The 27,984-nt window shown below is 57.1% G+C and overlaps 3 protein-coding genes across 4 annotated transcripts; 1 reads left to right on the top strand and 2 right to left on the bottom strand.

Moving 5' to 3' along the window:
- Positions 1 to 1,318: 1,318 nt before the first annotated feature.
- Positions 1,319 to 15,979, bottom strand: ARID3C (AT-rich interaction domain 3C). 2 transcript variants are annotated; one of them, XM_090131578.1, is made up of 8 exons: positions 15,754 to 15,979; positions 15,127 to 15,459; positions 8,590 to 8,662; positions 5,702 to 5,885; positions 5,364 to 5,608; positions 5,108 to 5,236; positions 4,732 to 4,821; positions 1,319 to 4,007 (listed from the first exon to the last, which is right to left on the bottom strand). In XM_090131578.1, exons 1-8 carry the CDS (start codon positions 15,886 to 15,888, stop codon positions 3,865 to 3,867), a joined length of 1,332 nt encoding a protein of 443 aa, XP_089987704.1. In that variant the 5' UTR covers positions 15,889 to 15,979; the 3' UTR covers positions 1,319 to 3,864. The 2 variants fall into 2 exon arrangements, with proteins under 2 accessions (XP_089987704.1, XP_031465141.2); XM_031609281.2 differs by having other exon boundaries at positions 1,322 to 4,007; positions 4,979 to 5,236; positions 15,754 to 15,977.
- A 3,583-nt stretch (positions 15,980 to 19,562) lies between these two features.
- On the bottom strand, positions 19,563 to 21,241 carry SIGMAR1 (sigma receptor chaperone 1). Its single transcript, XM_031609275.2, has 4 exons — positions 21,047 to 21,241; positions 20,429 to 20,629; positions 20,211 to 20,303; positions 19,563 to 19,938 (listed from the first exon to the last, which is right to left on the bottom strand). The coding sequence occupies exons 1-4, from the start codon at positions 21,192 to 21,194 to the stop codon at positions 19,712 to 19,714; spliced, it is 669 nt and encodes a 222-aa protein (XP_031465135.1). The 5' UTR covers positions 21,195 to 21,241; the 3' UTR covers positions 19,563 to 19,711.
- An 89-nt stretch (positions 21,242 to 21,330) lies between these two features.
- Positions 21,331 to 25,927, top strand: GALT (galactose-1-phosphate uridylyltransferase). The gene is made up of 11 exons (XM_090131396.1): positions 21,331 to 21,414; positions 22,169 to 22,338; positions 22,418 to 22,493; positions 22,574 to 22,622; positions 22,721 to 22,850; positions 23,072 to 23,128; positions 23,390 to 23,512; positions 23,589 to 23,721; positions 23,916 to 23,999; positions 24,073 to 24,227; positions 24,314 to 25,927. The coding sequence occupies exons 1-11, from the start codon at positions 21,369 to 21,371 to the stop codon at positions 24,395 to 24,397; spliced, it is 1,107 nt and encodes a 368-aa protein (XP_089987522.1). The 5' UTR covers positions 21,331 to 21,368; the 3' UTR covers positions 24,398 to 25,927.
- The last annotated feature ends 2,057 nt before the right edge of the window (positions 25,928 to 27,984 follow it).

Genomic DNA, 27,984 nt, shown 5'->3' with positions numbered 1-27,984 from the left:
CTGTTGACCTGCAATATCATAGGCATATCATAGTTGATGGTATGGCTGTGGAGACTGAACCTTCCCAACAGTATCCTGTTATATTTTGTTGCCATGTGACAGGTGGCAGCAGAGGCAGCAGTTTGACAAAATGTTGTCTGACACAGGAGTGTGTATGAAGAAAAGATGTGTCATTGAATTCCTTCCTGCAGAAACAATTGCATTCACTGACATTCATCAACACTTGCTGAACATTTATGGAGAACAAACAGCGGATGTGAGCTGGTAGGTGGTGTTTCAGCAGTGGTGACAGTGACAGTGTGTCACCTCTGCTCATACAGATACTTATGAGAGCAGCATGCAGGCTCTTGTTCATTGCCAGTGGAGATGCATAGTTAATAGTGATTGCTATCTTGAAAAAACAGTGTTTTGTAGCTGAGAATTTGCTCTATCAAATAGTGATATTGTGCCCTTTGTATCTGTTGTAGTTTCCATGGAAATAAATAGGAGCTATTGCTTTTGGGGAAACCTACATAGATGTGTTATTGCAGGGAGTTTTATGCGGCCACCAGAAAGGAGTTACAGGATGACTTGGGATCCAGCAACATTTGTAGCCCCTAAAACCTCCCTGCAGAAGCTGAGCAAAGTGCTTGGATGGGGAGAGCAGGCTGAGACCCAGAGCTCTGCCTTTCTTCCCAAGGATCGATAGCTGGACTATGGAAGAAGCATCTTCAGAGGAGAAAAGCTGCACTTTGTTCCACAAAGGCAACAATTAGAAACTGCCTCGTTAGCAGAAGTGGCTGGGGGCTGCAGCAGAGCCTGGAGGCTGTGAACACCATGCTGGTCTGCTTTTAGAGAGGAACAGCTCTACTGCATCCTATGCCCAGCAGGATGGATGATGCCCATGAATGCTCAAACCCCTGTGCTAGATCAAAGAAGATAACCCACCCCAAGAAAGTGAGAAACACAGGCTGGGGCTCAGGCACCGGGGCTTTGGGGTCAGAGGACAAGCCTGAAACCACTGGCTTCAGGCCACAGTCTTGTATAGTGCATAGTGAATCTCCCCCAGTTTGAGTCTTGGAGGCTGCCAGGAGGGTTCTTTCCCCATCCCCATCCACACCCCTATCACCATCCCCATCCCTGCAGTTACACAGTGGTGTCACAGCCACCTGCCTCCATCCTGCTGCTGAAGCTGGATCCAGCACTCTTCCTGCTAGGCTGGATTGCCCCTACACCCCCCCCCCCCCCCCCTCCACCTCCTCCCTCCTGCTCAATTATGTTCCCTGTGGGATGCGGGAAGTGGCATCGATCAGGGCTGGTTACTCAGGTGACAGCAGCTGTGTCCCTGAGCCCCCCAGGGAGAGCGACATTGCACATCACCCCCTGAGAGTAACAAGGGAGTATGTGTAACAAGGGAGGATGCTGGCCCACCTGTACACTCGTGGCCCCCTGCTGGGGCCTTGGCACTCGATGTGCTATGGCCGGCCCTGCTCAGCAGTGACAAGGGACACAAGACCCCAATTAAGGCTGCATTGATTTCACTCCAGCCCCGCTTGGCAAGCTGTGTGGGGTTACAGGAGTTCTATCAGGTCTGAGCTGTCTCCCACCCATGCAGTGCTGGCACCCACATCCCAGCACCCAGCACAAACTCCCTGGGTGCCCATTGCACTCTGGGATATATGCTGGCACATGGACACAGACAGACAGACACAGACACACAAACCTATCCACTCACACTCATGATCCTCGCACCTTCACATCCAGCTACTGGACTCGATGATCGTCACGAGTTCTTTCCAACTCGGGATAATTTATGATTCTGTGCAGCCCGTCTGGTCACACTCATACTGGGGCCAGAACTATCACAGTCCGTTGGCTTCCCTGCACAGCCTGCGTGTCCCCCACCCATTTCCTCCCCACGAGCCCTGCTACCCCGCGCTGCAGCACCACGGACAGCGCCAGAGGCAGCCGGGGGCGTCCCACGGGGCTTGGGGGTATCCCAAGGATGAGGGTATCCTCGGATGATCGCTCCACTGCCATCTTCGATATAGGAGGTGCTGTCCCCGTGGGCAACAGGGGCCTAGCCTCACCGGTGCTGGGGGCTTTGTTCCCGTGGGTGCTGTTTGGGACTCATTATTGGAACCCTGAGTCTGGGGGTTGGTGTTGATATGGGTGCTGGAGGCTTGTGCTCAGGATTGCCATCCAACGAGCTATTTTTGTTCACACTCTCCCCTGTGCACCCCATAACACACGGGCCTGTGAGCACCTGTGTGTGTACTTGTGCCACCAGGCTGGCCCTGCAGTTCTGTCATCTCAGGGTGCAACCCTGCAGTAATTACCCAAACAGCTTAATCCCCCCATGGCTCAGGGATCTCCCACCCATGGTGGCCTTGTAGCCCCCAGCGAGGCTCGGTTTGTTGCCCATCCTACTCTGTGCATGACAAGGCATCAAGTTGCACTCCAGAACCCAAGGAGTGGGAACAATCCTGGCAGAGGCAACAGCAACATGGGCTGTGAAGCCTTGGCCTTCACAGATGCCACCCCAGGATGTCACAAGTGTACTGTGTACTCTGAGCTATCCCCATCCCAACCACCGACGCTTGCGGTATCCCCAGTGTCATCCTCAGCTCCAGCTTGGTTTAGTTCAGTTCCTTTAATAGACACACAGCCACGCTGTTGTGGGGGTGGCATAAGCAGCACCGAACCCCCACTGAGGTAGAGGCGAGCGTTGCCTCGCGCTCATTTGCTTTGGCTCCCAAGGGTGTGGGTGGGTGCAGGAGCCATTCCCTTCCCCCCTGCCCCAGCGAGGTAGTTCAGGGCCCCCCCTCTCCCTGCCCCCAGATGGGATCTCGGCATCTGTGTCTTTGATGGGAGGCACTGCTAGGTCACCCTGCTCTGCCCCCAGCAAGCCCTTCCCAGTGCATTACCCCCACCCACTGGCATTAAATCCCCCCCATAGCCCCAACCCAATAGGCCCCACCCGCATTCTCAGCTCGCCCCCCCCACCAGTCCCACCAGTATCCCCAATGTGTGCCTCCCAGCGCAACCCCCCCCCCCAAGCTGGGGGCTTGAGGTGTCCCCAGCGCTGGGTGCCTCTGCCCTCGGGAGACCCCGGGGGTGTCACAGGGTGGGGCAGCGTGGGGGGAGTGAGAGGGAGGGCGGCAGCAATTGTTCTGAGTTTTTTGGAGGGTGTATAGTGTGTATGAGGAATGCATAGGGGACACAGTGTGCACCAGGGGGATGGACAGGGATCAGTGTAGGGGGTGTATTGGTGATGCTGTGTGTGGGAGATGCAGGGTGTGCGTTGCCAGCATGTGTAAGGAGCACAGTGTGCAAAGAGATGTGTATAAGGAATGTGGTGTGTCATACAGCTTTGCAATGTGGAGGGGACAATGTATACACCAAGGTGTGTATAGAGACTGCAATGCATACACTGAGGTGTGTAGGGGCTGCAGTGCGTACATCAAAGTCACTACAGAGGATGCAGAATGTGCAGAAGTATGTACATGGGATGCAAAGTGAGCATCAAGGTATACGGTCTGTAGCAGCTGAGGTATGCATAGGGGCTGCAGTGAGTATTGAGGCAAGTATGGGGAATGCAGAGACTGCATCAAGTGAATGTGGTCTGCACGGTACTGGGGGTCCAGGCCAGCAGGAGCTGCACGGGGGTCATAGGAGATGCATGTTTTAGGGGTCCACATGGGTGAGGGGTAGCTGCACACCTGTGGGTGAGGGATGAAAGGGCCCCCATGGTTACTTGCTGCACTGCCACAGCACCACACCGCAACATGACGTTTCCCCCAGGCCCTCATGGGCACATCCCTTCCCGACTGGGCACATCCTTGCCCCGTGTTTGGGAGTGCAGCTCTCTGAGGAGCACTGCCCCTAAGGCGCAGTGCCAGTGGGAGTGTGGCTTTGTGAGGGAGCTGGTGGCAGTGGGTTCAGGGTGGCCGCAGGGTTTGGCCCACTTTGGGTGCCCCCTCCACCAGGTGCCAAGGGGCCTGCAGGACGGCGGGCAAACAGGACACCTGGGGAGTGAGAGAAAAGGGATTACGGAAAGGGAACAGCACCTCAGGGGGCAGCAGCCCCACATCACTCTTAGTGACGCCCCTGTCCTCATGTTGCCTTACACAGCTATCAGGGTGGCCAGTATCCTTTGGTTGGTGGCTGTGCATACTCACGAGTCCTGACCTTTGTGGTTTGTTAAGTATTTATGTGCTTAAGGAAAAGCTATCTGCCTTAATTGGGGTGTCTCAGCAGGACAGGCTTGGGCAGAGTGACCTGCTTAGCAAGCATGGGAGCTGTATCATCATGCAGGGATGGCTCCTGTGCCCCATAGAGTGCTGTCAATGAGATAGGTGCTTAAGCATCCCCTCCAGGGCACCTGCATCCTCTTTACCACCCCAACATTGTCCTCACTGAACCCTTCCATAGGGAACTCCAAACCCTAAATCCCAAATCCCACGGTGAGGATGACCACAAGCCTTTTAGCACCACTCAGACCAACTCCATACATCCATCTATCCATCCCCCTCTTTGGGCATTCACTACCAGCCCCTGCAGGGTGACAGCTACCAGCTGCACCACCCCCCTTCTCTGCCTGCTCCCTCTCTCCAGCCCCTGCCACTTCGTTACAATGGATTTTATAGTAAAGACATCAGATTGAAGGAAGGACTTGCTGGCCAGGCAGTGGCTATAAGTTATTGGATTTCCTGGCCGCAATTACACAGGCCAAGCGGCCCTTCTATTTACCTGTGTAGACAACTCCATTTATTTCTATTGACATGTTGATACTGCTAATGCCGTTGGTGGACAGGTTCAATGCGGTCTCCTGTCTGTCATCTGGGGAAAGGAAATACCAATATAAGCACGAAGAGAAACAGAAGCTGGATGGAGCCTTCTGGAGAAGGGCTCTGTTCTGCCTGTGCATCCTTGCTCTGCCCCAGTGTCCCCAGTGTGCCAGGGTATGGGGTGACCATGCTGGGAGCTGCAGTGCTACCTCGGTTGGAGACTTTGATGTTCATGGGGAACTGGGAGGCTACAGCCAGGAGGTTGTGCTGCAGGGCATGCTGCATCAGCCGCTGCTGCTCCTCCACCGTCAGGGCCACCTTCTTCTCCGGGGGCTCACCAGTCTCCAGTTTGTCCCGCAACTGCTCCAGCACTGCTGCCTGCGAGGCTGCAGCCACTTGGGCTGCTGTGAGATGATGGCTGGACAGCCCCACTGGGATGGCGATGCGCCCAGGCACTGTGCCATCCTCTGCAACAACAGCGAGAGGTCAGCTGGATTCCCCCACTCCACCCCATCACAGCATCTTCACCACAGGGTTGGGTGAGCTCTGAGATGGAGAGCATCCCCCAGAGGTAGAGACACACTATTCACCCACCTTTCTTCACACCATGCACCTGGCTGATCTGGTTGCAGCTATGGGTGGAGATGCTGAGACCTGGCAAGGGCATTTTGGGGGAGCCCAGCAGGGTTGGGGTGCCAGTGGGAGAGTAGTTGAAGAGTGCGGTGCCAAATGTCTGCCTCCGCCCCTCCCGCCGGTTGCTGTCGATGGCAGCCTGAAGCTCCCCAGGTGAGCTGAGAGCCCGCTTCTCACATTCATAGGGGTACAGATACTTCATGTATCTGTGGGGAATAGAGCTGGCATCAACTTTCTGCTGAGCAGTGCTAGGCAGGGATGGAGCCCTCCTTCCCCTATGGGACACCCCATGCTCTCACTGTGTGCGAAGGGTGAAGGCAGCACTGGTGATGGAGGTAGGTAGGTTGAGGCCCTTGGTGATCTCGCGCCAGATCTTCTTGTTGATGACCTCCACCAGGCCACCCTTGTCTGTCACCAGCCGATACAGCGTGTAGAGGTCCAGCACTTGCTTGGCCATGATGGGGATGCGGTTCACAGGCGTCCCTTCCAGTGAGCACAGAGAGAAAAGAGAAAAGAAGCATGAGATGAGCTTGCATCCGTCCCCTTGGGGACATGGCCCCCATGGATACCAACTCTCAGCACCACAGCTCCTCCAGAACTCCTCACAACAGTCTCCTTGCAAAACTCCTGCAGCTTCCTGTAGAGCATCCACAAATTTCTCAGAGCATCCTAAGAGGCACCATCTTAACACTGAGCCTTGGGGCATGAGTACCAGGGGTCTCTGCTCCCCACAGGGACACTGTTCATCAGGACTCTGCAAGCCCAGCACAGATCAGTATGGTTATCCAAAGCCATCAGGTCTGGCTACAACCATCTCCCTACTTATCCCAGACACATGTGCCTGGGGGCAAGCGCCATGGCAGTGACATGAGGCAAAAGAGGGATGAGCATCCTGTCCTGTCCCATCCTGTCCCATCCCATCCCATATTTATTCCCTGGCAGGCTGTGGGCAGTATTGGAAAGCCATCCATTCTGCAGGGGAGGCTGTCACGGCTGCGCTTTGCCCCTCAAACGAAGCCGTCACTCACCGCCATCCTCCAGCATCCCTAATTTATGGCCCCGATATTGGCTTGGCTTCTTCGCATAAGCCTGAAAAATGAGCTCTTTTTATTCCTTTACTGAGTTCATTTAACTTTTTTTTTTCTTTCTTTCTTTTTTTTTTTTTTTTTTTTCCCTTTGTATTGTTTGCCAGGTTGGGAAGGGCTAGTTTTCACTCCTGGGAAAAGGGTAAAGACTGATCTGATATCCACCCGTGGTCCTTCATCAGCCCTGTCCAGCACAGCCCTATTACCTGATCTAGGGGCTCCCCATCACCCCAGAAGCTATGAATGCAGTGGATCCAATCAATGCCCTCTAGACTTCTTCTCTCCCCCACCCCTCCCTGGCTAATGAAAGCAGATGTCATTAATCTTGGGGCTGTGCAGCGCTGATGGTCAGTGCCCATCCCACTGACAAAGGGACCTGTCTGCGTCCCTGCAGAGTGATGGCCCTGGTTCTGACTGGGGTGCATGGCACAAAAGCCTAAGGAGGTGGTAGGGCCATTGTGCTGCTGCAATTAGTTCCTCAATTGATTAATGGTGCTCTGTTATCAGCAGGGCCCTTGCTTTGGGAGAGGGTAAATGCAGAGGATGCGCAGCCACCTCCTGGGGCTCACTGTTCCTTCCCAACCCATTGCCATCTTGGGGATGTCACTCCAGTCTGTACACCCCTGGATGCCCATGGGATATGAGTACTCGCCCTCTGAACCACAAGACACCCAGCGCTGCTCAGGGTGACCCTGAGCTGCTCCCCAGCCTGGAGAGGGGAGAGGAGTGGAATAGGGGAGCATCCGGCTCCCTCCCTCCTCCTTGCACCACCAGGCGCTCACTTAATTAGCCCAGGCCCCAATAGCAAGTGAGTTAATTAGCTCTGGAGAGAGAGATAATGAAGCCGCCAAGCAGCCCATGAATCTTGTGGCTGAGGGATGCTGGGGGGTGGAGGGGCAGAGGGGACAGTGCCAGTGCTTCCCCAGCTCCCTCCCACCTGCCCCACAGCTGGGGTCATGCAGTGCCCACGGGGCAGCACCTAGATCTCCCTCTGCTTCCAGCCCATGGCACTGAAAAGAAGTTGTGGTGGGGACTCAGCATCACCAACAGTCGGGCACTGCTGCCCTACGGGTGGACATCCACTCTCCCTGATGACCCCTAAGGCAGATCTGGGTCTGACTGCCCCTATCTGCCCTGCACACAACTACATCCAAGCCCTTTCCGTCCCACCCCCCCTTCAGCCTTCCCCCGTTAATTAGCTCGGCATTAACCTCTGCCTGGGGTTTACTGGCTATCGAGCGGCATGTTCATTAATCCACACACTGGCAAAAGGCTCTAATTAATACAGCCAGCCGCACGCCTGCATTCGGCAACTTTTAATTGTTGCGGACCTGGATGGTGAGGGCGAAGGTTAAAGCATTTATCGAGTCCCCAGGAGCTGGCTCGTCCCTGTGCCGATAGCAAAGATTTCCGATGGTCTGGGTAGGCTGCAGGGCTTTAACCCCTGGGCACCCGGTGCTGCTCCCACAGCCCTGGGGCAGTGCTCCTGTATGGCCATGATGGCCCACAAATGCTAACAGGGATCGCTAATGGGCACTGCTAACAGGTCTTGCTGATGGGCATCTCTGCTGGGCATCACCAATGGACACTGGTAACAGGCATCATTATTGGGCATCTCCACTGGACATCGCCAATGGGCACTGCTAACAGGTACTGTCAGTATGCATCCCTGTCAGCCATCACTAATGGCTATAATTAATGGCTTTTTTTATCAGACATTGCCCAAGGGCACTACTGACTGGCACCACGGCTGCACATTCCTGCTGGTTGTTGTTGAGCATCAGCAATGGGCATCACCTCCAGCTCAAATTTGGGGGTCTCAGAGGAGCCCCTCTGGCTGACAGTAACCCAAGATGGGTTGGACAAGGGGACTAACCTGTGGGTGTGTGCATGTGTAAATGTGCGTATATAGAATCTAAAGGTGCATTCCAGGAGACACAGGGTGTGCAGGCAGAGATGAGCTTGTGTGACAGTGACACACGCGAGTCTGTATGTGCTCATCTAGCCTCAGGGGCTTGCAGAGACCTGCAGCTGCTCAGTGCACAAGTGCCTCTCATGAGCTCCCCTTAGCCAGAGTACCCACCCACACCACCCACCTTTACCTCTCTTCTGCATGAAGCTGAAGAGGTCATCCAGGAATTCCTTGCGCTTTGGATCCTCATCCAGTTCATAGAGCTGAGGACAAGGGACAGAGGGGTCAGCGCTGCCAGCATCAGGTAGTGGTCAGCATGAAGGATGGATACTCTGATGGCATCACCCATTCCCCACACCTATCTGTGCCCAGGGCTGCTGTATGCTCCCCAGCACCAACACCATCACCCTGCTCCCTCTGTGCCTCAGTTTCCCCACCCCAGAGGGCAGCAGGGTAGGATGTGCCCATGCTGTGCAGCTCGCCTGATTCCAGCACAGCGCTTCGGTGACCATGACAAATTGGAGCCCGCCAGATCGATGGCCCAGCAGTAAAAGTCAGAGCACATGAAGGAAAAATTAGCACCAATCGAAGGCGCTATAGACACTGATTCCTCCCAGTGAGCCCAGCAAGAATTTAAAGCCATTGAAAAGAAACAAAACTCAGCAGTCCAGAATGGATTTCCAAAACGTATACAAAGAAATGCAAGCTGGAAAACAAAGTCAGGCACAAAATAGAGTCGTTTAAAAAACAATTGTGTAGGGAAAGGCCGTTAAAAACCAATAGAGAGGGAGCCCCCCCACCTCCACGCAACACATAATTCACGGGTAGATAAAAGGAGTGGGGCTGTGCGGAGGTGTCAGCAGCGGGCATGCAGGGATCTGCGGACATGGGGACTGGGGGCAGAAGGACACAGGGACGGAGGAATTCAAGGACATGGGGACATGGAGTTGGGGTTGTGAAGAGATGGGGATGTGAGATGAAGGGGATGCGGAGGCATGAGGACGTGGGGACGTGCAAAGAGATGTGCAAAGGTGAGCACACGAAACAAGGGTCTGCTCTGACAGTCTCAGAACCCCAGAAGCTCTTGTTTCCCTGCCTGGCCACCAGCCCACCCCTTCCATTCCTTCCGGCCTGGGAACTCAGGACTAATCCCCCACAACAACCACTGCTGCCAGTCCAGGGTCATACCCTCCCCAGGGGTCAGCCAGCAGAGGGATCAGGCTGGGCCCCTGCTGCCAGATCCATCTCTGCTCCTGCAGCTTCCAGACAGGTGCTACCTCCCAGCATCGGGATCTGTCCTCCACCATTTATTAACCCCTCACCTTTTATCTACTGTGCAAAGAGATGTTACATCAGGCCAGGAGCAAAGGTCGGCTTTTAAGTGGAGCAAGGAAGAGGGGATACAGTGGGCATCCCACGTGGTTTGGGGATGCTCAGGCTGGAAAGGGATTGGGCATTGTGGTCTCCTGCCTCTATGGGGACAACCACTGGAGTGGCAGACCACAGCTCCACACAACTCCATGCAAGCACAAATAACCTTGCACGGGTGTGCACAACCCTGCATCAGAGCACATGCAGTTCACACGGGTATGCAGAGCCCTGTACATGTATGCAAAAATGTCAAAAGTACAAGTCTCCACATGGGCATATACAACACCACATGGACTTATACAACCCCAAATAGAATTGCACAACCCTCTACATGTATGCACAACCCCATATGGGTGCAATTACTCCCTCTCAGCAGGCATAACCCTGCACATGCATGCAGAGTCCTGCATGGCACCACATGTGAACACGCACATTCCTAATGGGGATGTACACCCCCAGATGGGGATGTAGACCCCCGAGTGGGAACACTCCTCTCACACACCTCCAGCAGCTGTCAGCCTTGCTCAGGGGGCAATTGTGCAACATGAGCAGCAGCTCCTGCTTGCAGTGACCTATGAGCAAGGACCCTTTTAATCGTGTTTGTATTGATATAATTAGTAACTCATTTAACGCCATCGATGTAACTATATTCCTCTATAAACACAAGTATTAAACTGTCAAGCCTGGGGATCAATATCCCACTGGTGCACAGCTCTGCTCCACTCTACTGACCTCAGGACCCCATCTGTAAGGCTCTGACCCCACTCCCCCCCAGAAAAAGCCCACAGCCCCCAACACAAACCCAGCACAACTCTTGGGGTGTCCCTGTCCTGAACCCACTGCAGGTGCAGCTGTGGGCACCCTGCTCCCTGTCAGCACCCCATTGCCATGGCGATGTCTTAATTCTTTAAGGAATGGGGATAATGGGGCTGCTCCAGGTTAAAGGGCAGCAGGTTGAACACAGCTTATTAAAAGGATGTGAATAGACCTCATGCTTCCCCTGCCAACTCACCACGATTAAATAACATTCTTAGCACACTTGCTCGCCCCAAAAGTGCTTCTCCCTGATCTGGGGGTGTAGGAACAGAACAGACCCCATGGCCCCGCCCATCCTGCAGAAGAGGGAAGCAGGGAGATGGCAGAGCCCCTCCATCCCCACACTACTGCCAAGGAAAACACTTGCAGTGGGACCCCTGCTCAGCTGCCACCTCCCACCAACAGCCAGGGCTCAGATCAGCCGCCAGAATTTAATCCACTTAATATGGGCTGCATCGATCCTGAACCCTGCTCGGCTTCCCCCCTGCCTCGCATCCCCCCCCAGCCCTCAACCGCTTAATATGCACCGCATTGATTAGCCTCCCTGCTAATTTCTCCATCTGTCCACTGCTCACACAGGGAGCAGAGGAGATTCTCTTTCTGCACCCACCCTCTACACTGGTGTGCTGCGGGTGCTCATTTGGGGACCTTGGTCTCTTTTGGGGACTACACAGCCCCCTGGAGCATCACTACACTACAGTCCCACTGCACAGTCAGGAACCACATAGCTGGTTCCCATCATGAACCAATGGGTTGGGGGAGCCACTGGTGCCTCAGTATACCCATGGAGTACAAGTCAGAGACCCAGGGGCTCTGGGCCCCCATGATGGGGTCCCCCCCCAGTCCTATCCCACTGCTGGGAGCAGCTCGCTCCCCGCCGGGCATCATCCAGCCCTGACCTTGCAGGCGCCTGGCCCCATGCCGTTAATAAGTTAATGGTTATGGGACGGCACTGCCTGGACGCTGGCTGCATCCGAAAGTGCTGTCAGCTGCTGGGGGGCTGTGCCCCAGTTCCACAGCCCCCACCAGGGCCACAATGACCCCAGTGTCCCTACCTTCATCACTGTCCCACTATCACAGCCAGACATCCCCCACACTGGATCTCCCCACCCTGTTCCAAGTGCTCCCCTTCAAACCATTCACCGTGCTTAATATTTAACGGGGCTTTACAGAGCAACAGGTTTAATCAGCGCTGATAGCGCGGCGGATCCGGCAGGCCATTAAAACCCCCTCCCCGCCACCGCTGTTGGTCCTGGGGGAGCTGCCTGCTGCAAACATTAACCCAGTTTGGGGCAAGGTGAGGGATGTTTGCTTGTGGCACTGGCCTTGGGAAGGCAGCCTCCTGTGAGGAGATGGGGACTCATGGGATCCCCAGCCACGTCCCCAGCCCATTTAGCAGGAGGGAAAACTAAGGCACAGAGCACTAGAATGGCACAGAGGAAATGTGATGTGTGATGCCGTCATGACACCATCACGTCCTGGGGACTCTGGACACGGGATACTGCTGTAGGGAACCTGTTTTAGTAGGGAGTTGGACTAGATGATCTCTAGAAGTCCATTCCAACCCGTACAATTCTGAGACTCTGTGACACTGCAAGGTGAAGCAACCCAAGTAGTGCCCCACGCCCCTGTGAACAGCCATGAGCACACCCATGCATCCCTCGGTGCTCTCCATACATGCACATTCACCCTCCATGCACACGCTGCATGTTTGCACAGCCCCTTCCTGCTCAAACACCCCCCCACACTCTCTCTGTGCACACACACGCTGTGCACACTCACACACCCCTTATACACATTCTCCTTGTGTATACACTCACACCCCCACTATCCTGCAGTCCCAAATGTGCACTCACCCCACACACACCTGTATCTGCCCCCATACCCTTCTGCAGCTGCACACCCCCATAGGACCAGAACCCACCTCTCCGGGTTTGTATGCTGCCCCACTGCAGCAGCCCCTCTACCATCATTAACCTAATTAATGGATTAGTGGAGGTTAAAGCCGGAGGGGGGGTGCAAACTCGCTACCTCTCGTGTGACTACTGGCACAGAGCCGAGAGGGACGCACAGGGTCCTGCCAGCCTCATTTCAGCTTTTTCTCCTTTCCCCGAGCTCGGGGACGCGGCTATCCCCACCTCTCCGAACACTCGTCCCCAGCTCCCGCGCTGCCCGCACTGCTGGCACCTTTCTTCTCACACCGTTGATTAGTTTTTACACCTCCTTCTCGGAGCCCTGACGCTGAGCCCCAGGGAGCTGCAGTCTGGGAACTGAGGCTGTGGTGGTCAAGGGCGCTCCCGGCACCCCCAGACAGCAGCGGGGCCGGTGTTCTATTCTCCCGAGGCACTGGGCTCCATGGGATGGGACAGGGGTTGAGCCCCGGCACTCAGCTCCGCTCACTTCGCAGCCCCTTCGCCGCAGGTGGTCCCGTCCCCACGTTTGTGGTTGGGAAACCTCCGGCAGCCGCGGCGAGGAGCGGACTCTGTGCCCTTGTGCCGCGGTGTAACCAGAGAGCCTCTAATTAAGACCCAGAGCCCCGCGGGGCTGCTCTGCACCTGGGTGGAGATGCACCGAGAGGAGGAATGGGTCAGGGCGAAAGCCCCTTCCTTGCAGGGGTCTCGGCGACCGTCCCAGACAGCGGGGAGACCTCTGGGACTTTGGTACGTGCTTCTTTACCGAGCGGACACGAACGACTGCGGGGCTGATGCAAGGGGCATGGTAATTCCCGACCCGCCGGTATCACAGCAGCCCGCAGAGCAAAGGTCTCCCCGCGCCCACAAACTGCGGGTGCCCAAAACCATTTCCCTTGCATGGGTTGCCCGAGCAAAGCTCTCGTTTCGCCCATTAATCCTCACAAATCCCCTCCGCAGCCCCTTCCTCCCGGCCCCGAGCGGAGAACCTGTTCTCCAGGTCAGATACAGCCTGGAGGACACGTCCCCTCCCGGACAATGACAGAGGAGGGCCAGCTACCCCGCAGCCCCCGGGGCACCGAGCCCTGCCCCAAACCACAAAGCTCCTTTCCCCTCTTTCCGACTCATCCTATCATCCTCTCACCCTCTGGCAATAGGTCCCTTTGTCCCTGTGCACCCGAGGGCACTGGAGGTAAGAGACGCCCTTCTGTCCCCAGGGCTGGATGGGAAAAGACAAGCTACCAGCTGGAAAACCCATGAGCGGCAGCGACTCGTCTCTTAAGGGCTGAAGAGGAAGAGGGGAGGAAGCCGGCAAGCTGGCAAGTTACAGTTATCACCCCGCCCTGATGTCCTCTGTGATCTGTCCCCCCGTATTTACATCGCGATTTGCAGCCGCACTAACGAGGGGCAGGGCGCGGGGCCGAAGGAAGAGAGAAATGCCTGGGATGCTTTCTCTCTGCAAAGCCTCCCCGGGGCCGGGAGCGAGGGAGGAGCCGCGTCCCACCTCCCGCCTGAGCCCGGGAACCGGACAGTCAGCCTTTTTCAGCACAGCGGGCTGTAACGTAACACTTCCCCGCCGAGCTATTCGACCTATGCAGCGCACCCACCCTGGAGGTGGCCCAGTGCGTATACCGTGGACCAGAACCATAAGGAGCTGTGCAATATCCGAACAGAAAGTCTGGCCCCTGCAGCCATTCTCATCCCCTCCTGGCTGAGATATCCCTAAGTCCCCAAGCACTGGACATAAGGAACGTTTATCTGTCCCCCAAGCAGCACTACCACAAAAAGCCACACACCTTTGCACAGGACATCTCAGCCCGCTCTGTCCCTTTGTGCACCATCCCTGCCATGACCATCACCACGAGTCCAGTGAGTTCACGGGATGTGCAAACCCAAGACAGAGCTGTGCAACCCACACTTGCATCCCTGCAGGAGCCTAGTACAAAGTGAGGGTAGCACAACCCAGCAGGAGGGAACATATGCAAGTGGGAATAGTATTAAACACAGAGATCCTTTCTCCACCCCAGAGCCCACAGGCCCTATGATCTTCCCAGATCCCTGCAGAAACTCACAGGTGGACACAGGGAAGTGCCAGACTCTGGGCACCCCCAAGGCGTAGGGGACACAGGGGAGGTGAGGCATACCAGTGATGATGGGTCTTGGTGGTAGGGGATGGGGGGTATGAGGAATCCATTTGGGAAGCAACAAATATAGGGTGGTGGGAAATGGGGAGCACAACAGGATACTTGCTGGGGAGAGATAAGGTGCAGGGATGGCAGGTGTGGAACATTCATGGGGTGCCCATCTTGGGAGGGATGGTGATTCAGAACAGGGGTGCTGGGGTGCACTAGCTGTACTTGCCTGGCATGCAGTCTGGGGGCAAAGAAGGGGAACTCAGGGAGGGTCCATTTAGAGTGGCACAAAAATGATATTTGGGGGAGATATGGCAAAAGTCTTCTTGGGGTACAATTGGAATGGGGTTGGGGGCAGTGGGGTGGCTGGAGATAGGCTCTGGGGATGGAGAGAAGGGACATCTATTTGGGGAAAGCAGGAATCAGAGTTAAGGGGCAGTGGGGGACATCGGTGATCAGCTTGGGACTGCTGGTCCCGGCACAGCAGATGCTTCCTACCTGCTTGAACTGCTCCTCGTAGGTCCACTCGTGGTGCGGGGGGGGCGGCGGGTCGCAGGGCTCCCCTTCCTCCTCCTCCTCCTCATCCTCCTCTTCCTCTTCCTCCTCCCCCGCTGCGGCGGCCAGCGGGCGTGGGCCAGGGGTCGGGCGGCGGCGGGGGGCGGCGGGCGGTGGAGCGGGGCCGGGACCAGGAGCGGCTTCGAGCGGCGGCCGTCGGGGTGCGCCGTCGGGGCCGCGGGCCAGGCGGGCCGCCTGCTGCCGCTGCAGGCTTTCCATCACCGCCGCCAGGCGCAGCCCCCCAGCCGCCCCGGGCCCCCGCGGCGGTGCGGCCGGCTGCGGGCACAGGGCACGGCCTCAGCACCGCCACCGGAGGAGGTGAAAGAGGAGGAGGAAGCACCTCCACTCTCTTTGCCCCCACCCGACCGGGGGCCCTGCCTCGAAGTTGCCCGCAGTCGGGGTTTTGGGTGTGGGGAGGCGCGGGGGGGGGGAGAGGGGGCACCTCATCCTCGCGTCCCGGTATCCCTCGGACGCATCCGAGCGGGGACCCCCGTCCCTGCCTTTCAGTCCCAAAAAGACCCCGCTCCCACCGGGGAACCCCCACTCCTGGTACCACCCCCGCAGTCCTACCAGAGAGCCCCGTTCGCTTCCATCGGGGCGTCCCCACCCCGTTACCCCGCGGCCCCGGAGCCCCTCCGGTCCGTCCCGTCGCGGCTCGGCCCTCACCGGGGCGGTTCTGCCCGCCAGGCTGGGGTTCTCCACCATACCGCCGGCTCCGAGCGCCGCCCGGGGCTCGCCCCGCCGTCCCGGGGGCACGGCGCTGCTCCGCCCGGCCCCGGCCCGCCGCTCACATGGCGCCGCGCCCGCCGATATTTCTTTTATTCCGCAGCAGATGAGGGTGGGTGGGATTTTTTTTTTTCCCTCTTTTCTTTCTTTCTCTCTTTCTTCCTTTTTTTTTTTTTTTTTTTTTTTTTTTTTTTTTTTTTTTTTTCCCTTGCAACAAGTGGCAGGCAGGCAGCAACACCCCTCCCCGCTCCCATTTGCTAGCGCACGTCAAGGGAGGCAGCCGGGGAGGGCCGGCCTTGCGCAGCCCCAGGGGAGCCCCGGGACCGGCCCGCGGAGAGCACAGAGCCCGAGGCTGCGAGAGCGCTGTGTGTGTGTGTGTGTGTGTGTAGGGGGGGGAGGACGGGGTCTGTGCTCCTCTGTAGGAGTGTGCCTTGTGTACGTGTGTGTATGGGTGCAGAAGGTTTCTGCCTGCATGCATCTGCATGTTTCTTTGCCGGAGATCTGTGCATTCGTGCACAGCAAGGACAGTGAACACTGCCCATGTGTTTGCGTGTGTGTGTGTGTGTGTGCGTGTGTATGCAGGGAAATATGTGAACGCCTGGTGAGGGAGTGCCCTGCACTCATGTCTGTGTGTGCAGACGGGCTGTACTTGCACACGTATGTGTGTTGCACTGCAAAGGGTGTGTGTGTGTGTGCTCTCTGTTCACGCAGGGTGTCAGCACACATGTACTTGTATGCGAGCTCCTTGTGTGTGTGTGTAAGTGTGCAGGTCAGTCTGTGCAGATGGTGTGTGTGTGTGTGCACGTGGTATTTAAGGTGTGCGTTCACCCCACGGGAGCAGAGTGCATGCATATATTGTGCAGAATTGTTCATATGCACACGCAGCATTGTTGGAGGAGCTGAACATGTGTGCTTTGTGCGTGTGCTTTGTGTGTGTGCACGTTTTCACACTGCTGGGGACAATGATGTGTCTACCTGGACGTGCTGGGGCTGGGTGTGTGTGGTTTGTGTGCTTATCTGCAGCAATCCATGTCGGGAGGGGTGGGCGTGTGCTTTATGTGCACAGGTAGGTGTGTGCACACGTGTGTCGGGGGGGGTGGGGTGCACCCTGTCACTGGGCTGTACAAAGGGAGGCTGAAGGCAGCGGCAATCGCCGAGTCCTGACCCGCAAAACGAGCCCTGCCCGTGGGCTGGGGCCGGGACCCGCAGCATCCCGCAGCCTCTGCCCTTGCACTGCCGCCCTGTGCGGGGAGCAGCGGCGGCTCACCGCGGTGCTGCCCGGGTCTCGTGCGGCAGTGCAGCACTCCGACCCCGCAGGGCCCCCGGACGCTGTTTATCTTTGCACAGGAGATAAAGCAGCTGTCGGCCATCCTGTTTCGGGGCTGGACAGCTGTAGCCCGCCTTGGCCCATCCTTTCCTGGCACTTCCAGCACCAGATTATGGGCTGCAGCCCCCCTGTTTGGCGCACCCGAGGGTGCTGGCACCTCCTGTGCTGGGCTGTGCCCATCCACTTGTGCACCAGGCTGACGTGTCCCCCATCACCTTATGGGGACTGTACCTGTTTGGACCTGCAAGGGCCGTGTTCCCTCCACCCGCTCTGCACTGTGCACTGCTGGGATATGGCAGTGCAGGAGAGAAAAGAGAAATCCCCCAGAAAAATGTGTATCGATGGCTGCAGTGGAGGCAGCACAGGTAGATACTGTAGGTATAGACGGGCACAGCAGACAGCAGAGTAGATTGAGAGATACTCTGAGCAGAGAGATACTGCAGGAGGAATTGGGAAATAGATCCTGCGGGCTGATCAATACCCACTGTGTGTGGAGGGACAGCAAGATAGAGCAGGCTGCAGCGGGAAGGTGTGTGTTGGGCAGCGAAGTGCATTTGTCCTGTGATGGCTCTGAGGAGCTGCAGCTGGACCCACATCACAGAGTCTCTCTGGGCACCTTTGAGGTGCCCTGGGACCCCACTTGTCTTCTGTGTGCCAAAAGCTGCAGCCCTCCCACGTGTCTAGGTCACTTGGTGTCTGGGTGCAGGCAGCTGAAGGGCTCTGACCACAAGCCCCAGCCCAGGATGGGGACTGTGCTTGAGTCAGTGGCAGCAGGGGAGCGCGTACCTTGCTCTGTGCCTCAGTTTCCCTATATGAATCAAATGGTGGTTAAGGACAACCCCTCCCAGTGGCACTCACCAAAACCCCTTAGCTGCTCCCTTCCTCTGCTGAACACACCCAGGGGTGATAAGGGCACCCCTGGAGCAGCCCCACGGGGACCCTTGCTCACCACGGCGTTATTGACACAGGTGCTACTGAAAACACTGCTGAGATTGTTCACACTAATGTTATTTAGCAGCAATATTTCCGTAATAAAAGAAATCAATGGGCAAGAGAAAAGACCTGTCCAGAGCTTTGATTTTCTCATTTTAATGGCATACTTATTTACTCCCACCAGCGTGCCCATCGGATTTTCATTACGTGGCCTTCGCTGTAAGTGGAGCGGTATTGATACGAGCTGCTGAGTTAGCGCCTTCCTGCACGGGCCAGAGCAGGATCACTCATGTTCCTCGACAGGCCTGCGGAGCACACACATAAACACAGGCATGTGCACATGTGTGCACGTACATACACCTGTGAACTTGAATGGGGCACGTGCACAGAGGTGCACAAACACATGCACACAACTTCTCTGCCTACACACATCCATACATATGCTATGCACACTTTCCGGACCATATAGATGCACGATTGCTCTGCATATGCATACATGTGCACACACCTCTCCTCTACCCACCTGCACGTTTTTAATCACAAGCACCTACGCACTGCTAATGCACGTGCATACAGAGCACTGCTTGCAGCCCTGCACACGTGTGCATGGCTCACGCACCCCAGGATCACCTCCCATGCCCTTCTTACACCCTTCTCTCCCCACACTCCTACCTATGCCTCTGCACCATTGTGCCCCCATGGCCGTCCCAAGGACCCACACTCCAGACCTAGCCCCAAATCGTGTGCTGGGAGATCTGCATACACCAGACACCCAAGCAGGTGGGATGATGATGTTTATTACTGCCATCTCTTCTGGGGTGACAAAAGACAATGTAGCCCATGCACAGGGCTGCCAGTTGGAGGGATAAGGAGAGATGTATTGTAGGCTTTTGGCCTGGGGACACAGAGTATTTTGGGAACAGAACAGAGCTGGAAGCCCTCCACTGAGCCCACATAGGCATCAGGCCATTAGCAGAGTGAACACCCCCACTTGGCCGGGGACCCTGCTGGCTCTCAGCCAAGGGAAGTGTTTTGAGGGGCGAAGTCCCATCCTGAGCTGATTCAGAGTTTTGGGCACCCGCAGACACTCAGTATGTGCACAGCCTGGAGGCCATGCTTGGTTAAGGCGACAGATGGTGGCTGTCTCCCCCCTGGGGGGAAAACAAGGGGGAGGCACAAGGAAGGGATCTCTTCCACTCAAGGGGCAGGTGACACAGCGGGGATAGGTGCCAGAACAGACCTTCAGCGCAGAGGCTGATCATCCCCATACTGCCTGGGCATCCTCCCCGGTGCCTGGGGACATTGTGTGCTGCCAGCACCTGGGAGCCACGGTGGGAGCTGCCAGCTGGACACTGTGCTCTGTGCTGACCACAGCCGCAGCTGCCTGCCAACCCAGATGGCACGTGGGGAACCTCCCAGGGGCTGCTTGGTGCTGGATGCACCAGCATCCTCATCTCCAGGTTTTGGGATCTGCAGCCCAGAGAAAAGAGGGAGGAGGAGGAAGGGGGAGGAAGGCTATTGGGGCACACTGTCCAGCCAGGCTCAGCAGCCCAAAGTGCTGAAGAAGGCATTGGCTTCCAGGAGGAGGCCCTTGGTGTAGGCGCGCAGGGTGTAGAAGAGGGTGATGAAGTCCTGAGTGCTGAAGAGGGTGTCTGCCAGTGCGAAGGCAAGTGTGGATGGGACAAAGCCTCGTCCGTACTCCACCATCCAGGTGCCTGCACTCCACTGCACTGACGTGGCCTCTCCCGCTTGGTGCACGATGGTGTCCCCTGCCAACACAAATGGCATCACTCCCAGGAGCTGTCCCACATCATGCCCAAGGCGGAGATGTGTGGGGCTGGAAGATACAGTGCTCAGCCCCTTCCCATCCCTTCTTTGTGGCCTGCAGCCACCCCTCTATTATTGACACCGTTATGGTGAGGAGACATGAAGCGCTTTGTCCCCCTCTCTAGGCTCTTGCCAGCTGGAAGGAAGAGGCTGCGTGACAGTACAGAATGGCCATACTGCAGGATGGGGATTGCAGCCCTCACGTCATGCTTACCGGGATAATAGATCTCGCTTCTGGTGGTTCCCTCTTTCCACTGCCGGAAGGTGCCTGAGATGATGGTGTCATAGATTTCTGCCCAGTAGCGACCTGCAAAGGGCAAAGCACCACTCGTCATGTCCCTGCAGGGATAAGAGGGCTGCCAGCTGCTGGGATGGACAGTCCCAGAAGGAGACGCGCTAAAAGAGCACAGAGACACCGCCTGCCCCACGTACCTGAGTGTCCCCCAGTGTCAATGGCTGTCCCGAAGAGCAGCACATACTCAGTGAGGGAGGCATGCAGCAGACACATGGAGCCCATCCAGCCGCCCGCATTCACAAACACCCACTGCAGGTCCTCGTCAGGCAGGATGTGGCCCGGGTGCTTCTTCCGCAGCTCCACGATGATCTTGGAGAAAGCCAGCTCATGATCCAGCCCTGCAGTAGCGGGGTCAGCCTGAATCCCTGGCATGGACCAAGCCCCAACAGCCTCCCTACACTGCATCCTTAGCCACGGGGTCCCGGTATGGCCTTTGGCAGCTCTACGTGGAGGACTCCTTTCCCAGTCCCAGACCCACTGCCTCCCCAATTGGTGGAGAAGGATGTATGGGACTGAGAGCCTCAGGCCCACCCCTGGCACCATCCAGAGCGGGACCCCGAGGTGACGGCGGCCCTGTGCCAGTAGCGTGCAGCCCCCTGCTGTGACCCTACGGGACTCCCCATGGAAGCTGATGCCGTCCCATCCCACTTCCCCCAGCACCAAAACCTCCCGCCCCCATTCCCCTACCGCTGCTCCCTTCCCGATCTCTTTCCCCTTCTCGGTTCCGCTTCCCGTCTCCCCCCACCCGCACATACCCGCGTGGTGCCGGGCGAGCTCGGCGATCTCGGCGGGCTGGAACTCGTACCGCTTGCAGGCTAGCCAGCCCCGCAGCCCCTGCAGCAGCAAGGCCAGCGCTCCCAGCCCCAGCCCGACCCGCAGCACCCACGGCCCCGCCACCCCCATGCCGCCGCTCCTCTCCGCGCCGCGCCGCGCCGCTCCGCCCCGCCCGCGGGGACGACCCGGGACCGCCCCGTCGAGGCCACGCCGCTCCCGGCCGCTGCGCTGCGCCGGCGCGAAGGGGCGGGACGGAGCCGGGACCGCCCGGCGGGGACGGGGCTTCCGGGTGGCGGCGGAGGCATGGAGTCGGCGGCGGGGGGAGGCGGAGGCGGCTTCCGTGCCAGCGGTACGGCGGGGCCGGGGAGCGCGGGGCGGGGAGGAGGGGCAGTCCCCGCCCCGCTCGTGTCATCCCGCTCGCGTACCCCGCTTCTGTCGCCCGTTTTTGTCCCGGCGCTCGTGTCCCCGCACATGTCCCTAACCCCTCTCGAGTCCCACCGCCCGCGTTCCTCGTTAGGTGTCCCCCACTCTGCTCGTGTTCTCGCACTCGCCTCTCCCCACTCGTTTCCCCGTAGAAGTCTCCCCCACAGCTTCCCTTCCCTCACGTTCCTCCACTTACATCCCCCTCAGTCGTGCCCCACTTGTGTCACCAAACTCACGCCCCCACTTGTGACCATCCTGCTCACGGCCCCCAGCAGCGACCCCACTTATGTTCCCCCATCCATCACTTCACACACTCATGCCCGTGGCCCACCTGTGGCTCCCACTCATGTCCCCCCAGCCATGTTGTCCAACTTGTGTCCAGCAAATGTCCCCACCCCCATTTGCATGCTCCTACTTGAGTCCTATCACTCGTGTTCCCCTTTCATGTCCCCTCCCTCACCTGAGTCTCCTTACTGTTGTCCCATACTCATTTCCCCCTCCACTCACACTCCCCCATTCAGTTCTCCCTACTGTGTCCCCCCAATAGTGTCCCCCGCTTGTGTCCCACCAGTCATCTCCCTACCCGCTCGCATCTCCAACCCACTCGTGTCCCCCCACTCCTGTCCCTCAGGAGTCACCCCCACTCATGCCCCCTCAGTGACCCTGCTGCCATCCCACAGAGCACCAGCACTCCCGCTACAACCCGCTGCGGGATGAGTGGGTGCTGGTGTCCGCGCACCGCGTGAAGCGGCCCTGGCAGGGACAGCTGGAGAAGCCCCCCCCCGAGGACGTGCCCCGTTGGGATCCCAAGAACCCTCTCTGCCCTGGGGCCACTCGGGCCAACGGTGAGGTACCATGGGGCACCCTGACCCTGTTTCCCCCTCTGAGCCTCACCCCCCATCCCCAGACTCCATTTCTCACCGCTACAGGTGAACCCGAACTACGAGGGCACCTTTGTCTTCCCCAATGACTTCCCCGCATTGCAGCCTGATGCCCCCGAGCCTGGTAACTCCTGCAGGGGTTCTGGGGGGCTGTAGGGGCGTGGATGCTGCCCAAATTCCCTCCCTGCTCTCTGTCCCGCCCAGATGACAGTGGCCACCCCCTGTTCCGAGCGGCAGCTGCCCGGGGTGTGTGGTGAGTACTCCAGCTCTGGCAACAGGCAGCTCTGTTGCTTTCCTTTGCGCTCCTGTTCTGATTTTGGGGCTCTCACCCATGGGCGGCTTTTTCCTCAGCAAGGTGATGTGCTTCCACCCGCACTCCGACCTGACACTGCCCCTGATGTCGCTGATGGAGATCCGGGCGGTGATTGATGCGTGGGCAGAACTGGAGGCAGAGCTGGGAGCCTCCTACCCCTGGGTGCAGGTCTGTTGGGGACAGGGAACGTGTGCCCATCCATGGGGGCACACGGGGGAGGTGCTGCTGGAGCCCCATGGCTGGGTCCCTCATCCTGCACCTGGTGCCCCTATGCATCAGGCTTCTGCTCTCCTGTGCTGGTTTCCCCCTATGCTGGGGTCAGCATTTTGTCCCCGCAGCAGGGATGGGGGTGCTGTCACTTGTCACCCCCTACACTGCTTCCTCCACAGATCTTCGAGAACAAAGGGGCAATGATGGGCTGCTCCAACCCACACCCACACTGCCAGGTGAGGCTGTGACTCTAGGACAAAGCCCTCTGGAAGATGGGAGCGCAGTGGGGTCAGTCCCCTTCTTGTCCCCTCTTTGCTGGGGACTGTCCCTTGTGGTTGCTGCATGCTGGACTGCCCACCTGGTGGCAGCACGGAACCGTGGTTGGTTGGGTGTAGGGCTGGGTTTAGGTGCTGTGGTGTGAGCCCGGAGTGCCTGTGGGATGTGATGGGGCCAGCTCCTTGGGGACAGCTGATAACACAGCCCTGTGTCCCTGCCAGGTTTGGGCCAGCAGCTTCCTCCCCAACGAGGCACGCCTGGAGGAGCGGACGCAGCGGCAGCACCACAGCCAGCATGGTGTGCCCATGCTGCTGGAGTATGCCGAGCAGGAGGCTCAGCGTAAGGTGAGGACGTGGCTGTCTGCCTGTCCCTAAGTGGGGGATGTCCCTGTCCCCATCCCCTGAGTGCTGTGTCCCACAGGAGCGGCTGGTGGTGGAGAATGAGGACTGGCTGGTGGTTGTGCCCTACTGGGCCACCTGGCCCTTCCAGACCCTGCTCCTGCCCCGCCGCCATGTCCTCCGCCTGCGGGACCTGTGTGACAGCGAGAGGGACAGTGAGTGATGCCCTGGGCTATTTTCTGGGAGGGAGCTCTATGGGGTTTTGTGGCAATGAAGGACATGATACTCCGTGCTCTTGGGGTGCTGCCTTGGGGAGCGACTGGCACATCCCTCGTGCTTGTCACCAGTGCCTGGTGTTACTGGGGGTCCTGGCCAACTCTGGGTGCACTCACTGCTCCCAACCCCGCAGGCCTGGCCTCCATCATGCGGCGGCTGCTGATCAAGTACGACAACCTCTTCCAAGTCTCCTTCCCCTACTCCATGGGCTGGCATGGTGAGTGTCCCATCTCTTCTGCCCCTCTCTCCCCATCTCTCCCATTGCACACCTGACCCCATACCCTGCTCAGGAGCCCCTACAGGCCCCCATCTGCAGGAGGACTGTGGGCACTGGCAGCTCCATGCCCATTACTACCCGCCGCTGCTCCGCTCTGCCACTGTCCGCAAGTTCATGGTGGGCTATGAGATGCTGGCACAGGCACAGCGGGACCTCACTCCTGAGCAGGTGAGGAACCGGGCCTGGCACGGGGAGCTCAGGGAGTGGTCTGTCTGCTAGCTGAGCTGCCCCAGCCTTGTGTCTGGTCCCTGCAGGCTGCAGAGCGGCTGAGAGCCCTCCCTGAGGTGCACTACAAGCTGAGGCCTCAGGAGACGGTGTGTGATGCTGCCCAGGCCTGAGGTGAAGTGGAGAGCTCGGCTCAGGTCTGTCAGCTTCTTCTGAGCTTCCTCATGGACTATGGCTTCCCCAGCGCTCATCCTGCCACATCCCTGCACAGTCTCGATGCCAAAGGGCTTGCCTTCCTCCCAGTCTGGTCTTACTGGTGGAGCTGGGAGCAGTGCCCAATAAACCCGCAAGCAGAGTGCCTCTGGCTGTGCCCTGCTGGCTTTCGGCCTGTTAGGAGGAACCCCAGCTGCTGGGAAGGGAAATAACCTGGGGGCTACAGGAGATGAGCTGCTTGCTGCTGTCTTTGCATTTCCTTCTTGTCCTCCCTGGGGGGAGCTCTGGGCCAGCTGAGCTGCCTTGCAGGCTGAGGAGTGGGAGGCAGGAGGCTGCCCCAGATGCATTTATCTCCTAGGCAGGGGTGGAGGCTGACGAACTTGCTGCTCTTCCTTCTCACTGTCTGGTGTCACAGTCCCCATCCTGCTTGCCTGGGTATTCAGGATGCAGCATGAGGTGCAGCGTGGGGCTGGATGCAGCGTGTGGGCTGGGGGATGCAGCAGGCAGCTCCATGCTCTGCTCCCCCCTGCAGCCCCATCTCCTCCGTGATGCCCTACAGCTGATCTGGGGGTTTGTCCCATGGGGATGCTTGGTGTATGGAGCACCATCTGCCACCGCATCCGCATGCAATTCTATTTTAATTGTCACCAAAGAGCCATTCTCATAACTCCCTAATGAGGCCCGTAGTGTTTTGAAGTCTGAGAGTGGTCCCCTGGGGGCCAGAAATCTCTTGCAAGCAGGGAGATTCTCCTCTACAGGACTGATGTGCTACCTCCAAGACAGCGCCTTGTGGGAAGTGCCACATATCCCTGTCTATGCATTGTTCCTACATCCCTGCCCGTGGAAGGCTGGATGCTGTCTCCGTCCTCCCTGTGATGTTCCCATTATCTGTTCCTGATGTCCCCGTGGCCTCCAGTGTCCCCATCCTCACTCCTCTGTCCTTATCCACTCCAGTGTCCCCATCCTGCCCCTGATGTCCCCATCACAGAGCCCATGAGACATCCCTATCATTATTCCACTTATGTCCCCCACGTCCAGCAGGTCCCAGAATTTTTGGCAGGAGGTGGTGGATGGCAGCATGTTGGTGTGACGACCACCACCAGTGCATCCCTTCTTCCTTGCAACAAGTGCACTCTCACAGCAATCACAGACCCTGCACAGCTCTTCCCCAGGGCCCTGGAAAAGTGGCAACGAATTGGTTTAAATGTGGGAATCCAGATTGGGGTAATTAGCCGCTGAACCGGTTGTAACGAGGCTCGTCATCCCCCTGCACGCGCAGTTAGCTCTGATTTAATAGCCCACCAGCTCTCAGCCTGGGCCGCCGTGCGTCAGCCTGGGGCCGTAAATGAAACTTGCAGTAAGTCAAGCGGTATTAAACTTTACAGTCACCGTCTTTAAAAACGAGACTCTTTCTCTAATAAATCAGAGCAAGCGGGATTGTAAATATCAGGGCAGGATCTGTATTGCTTAATTAAACAGAACCTAATGAACAGCCTGTTTGTTGTGTTGTGATTTAGGATGAAAGCCGGGGAGGTGGTGTGTGCTGAGGAGCACAGGTACTGCTGAAATAGCGCCGAGACAACACTATGAGGGCTTCTTTTATTTAATTTCTTCTTTTTCTTTCCCTCCCCCAAAAAAGTGAAAGATTCAAGGGGGTGCATCAGATGGATTTGCAGGAGGAAGGGAATGGCTTGTTAGGGGCTCGGTACCTTTAAGTGGGGTGTGAAGGGATGGGAAAACACAGCCAGGAGAGATGCAGCCATGCTTGCGTCACAGGGAGGGTGTGATTTTGGGAGATGAGATGGAGCTGGGTCAGGATCATTGCTGTGACCCTGAGCGTTACCAGCTCTGCACAACCTGCAGCCCCCAGCCTCACAGTCTGCAAGCTCAGTGTGACATTGTCACAGTGCATGAGGCCCCTTCTGAAGCCCAAACCCCGCCGTGCCCAGAGCAACTCCCTCCCTCCCAGCACAGGTGAGACAATAAATACTGCGTGAAAGAAGTTAATCTGTGGCCAGAGTGTTTTAATCAGGAGAAAAAAAAAAAAAAAAAAAAAGGTATTAGTGCAGGCCTGCTGGCTCCTGCCAAACTGCACTTTTACTGTCCCTGCCGGTACAGGGTTTATGGCTGTCATTTCACTCCAGTTTTACTGTTGTTTTTGCCTTTATTGTTGAGTTTCCCCTTGCCTCCAGTTGCCTGTGATTGAATCGATGGAAGAGGGGCGGGGGGGAGATAGAGAAGAAGGCAGAGGAAGGGAGAGATGAAGGCCCTGTAGCTCCTGGGGAAAGGGAATGGCCCAAACCCCTCTGTTTCTATCTGAAAGACACCATCAGGCACTTAGCATGAAAAGTAATTACAAAAATTTAAGCAGATGCTGAACACCCTCGTGCCCTGCAGCAATCAGCTCCCTGCTAAGGACAGCCCTGGTATGCCAGGAGAATGAAAACCAAAACCCCAAATCCCTCCAGAACTGCTCTTGGCACAGCACCCAGCTTATGCTGGGAAGCCCAGAGCATTGCTGGGTGTCTGGGCTCTGGGAACACAGCCCCATGTAATCTTACTTGTTCTGCACCTGAAATGGGCAGTGCTTGAGCTGCATCACCCTGCAGTAACCATGTGGGCAGTAAGCAGGGAGTTGCCCCATCACCCCAAATTTCTTGGTGCTGAGGACATACTGCTCCACCACAAAGCGCCCTCATAAATAACCCCCTGCTGCTTTTTAACCCTCTCCACCCCATTTTTAAGTTCCCCCAAGGATCAGGGATGTTCAAAAAGCAACCGGCAGATTCCAGATGCTTCTGCTGCGTGTTGGTAACAGCAGGACCTATCCCGGCTCCTTAGAAATGCTGGCAGAGGAGAACAGAAATGAAGCCCTTGTCCCTGCCAACATCCGAATCCCCCTCACCCCCCAGTCTGGATCAGCCATCGCATCGGGGACTTTGCAGTGATTATGATAAAACCTGCAGGACACCAAGGGCATCACTATGATTTGTGCTGTCTAAATGTTAATCAGAATAATAATGCCTATTGAGACAGCTGTTTTAAAAGGCTGTGATGTCGGAGTAAAAATTCCAATAAAACTCTATTAGCCCTTCCTCGTTACACTAATGGTGCCTGCTGCTAAAAGCCCCCCGCTTTAGACACCCGTATTAATGGGCTTATTACAGGAAATAAAATCCGAGCCTGAACATTACAGCGAAGCCTGATTAATTCAGCAAGGTAATCTTTTCCTTTTCCTTTTTTCCTTTTTTTTTTTTTCCTCCCCTCCTCTCTCCCTTTTCTCCCCTCCACCTTTAGTTAATGAAATGTGCTCCTTGAAGTGTCAACTGTGGAGCTTTGCATGGAGTTTGGTGACATTTTTAAACCTATTTTGTTGACATGGAGAAGAAGGGCTCCTTGGGGACATCCATCAGAGCTGGCGATGCAGCAGTGCAGGGTGAGAGGGACAGTCCCATGGATGGCCATGGCTTGGTCACCAGCCCTGCTGCTTGTCCCCAGGTCTGCTGCTGCCATGCCCAGCACATGGTATGAGGCAGAAATCCAGGGC

Source organism: Phasianus colchicus, chromosome Z (genome assembly GCF_987193195.1).
Source record: "Phasianus colchicus chromosome Z, bPhaCol1.hap1.1, whole genome shotgun sequence".
NCBI lineage: Eukaryota > Metazoa > Chordata > Aves > Galliformes > Phasianidae > Phasianus > Phasianus colchicus.
Note: the sequence above shows the minus strand (reverse complement) of the source record. Positions and strands in the feature narration are given on the sequence as shown.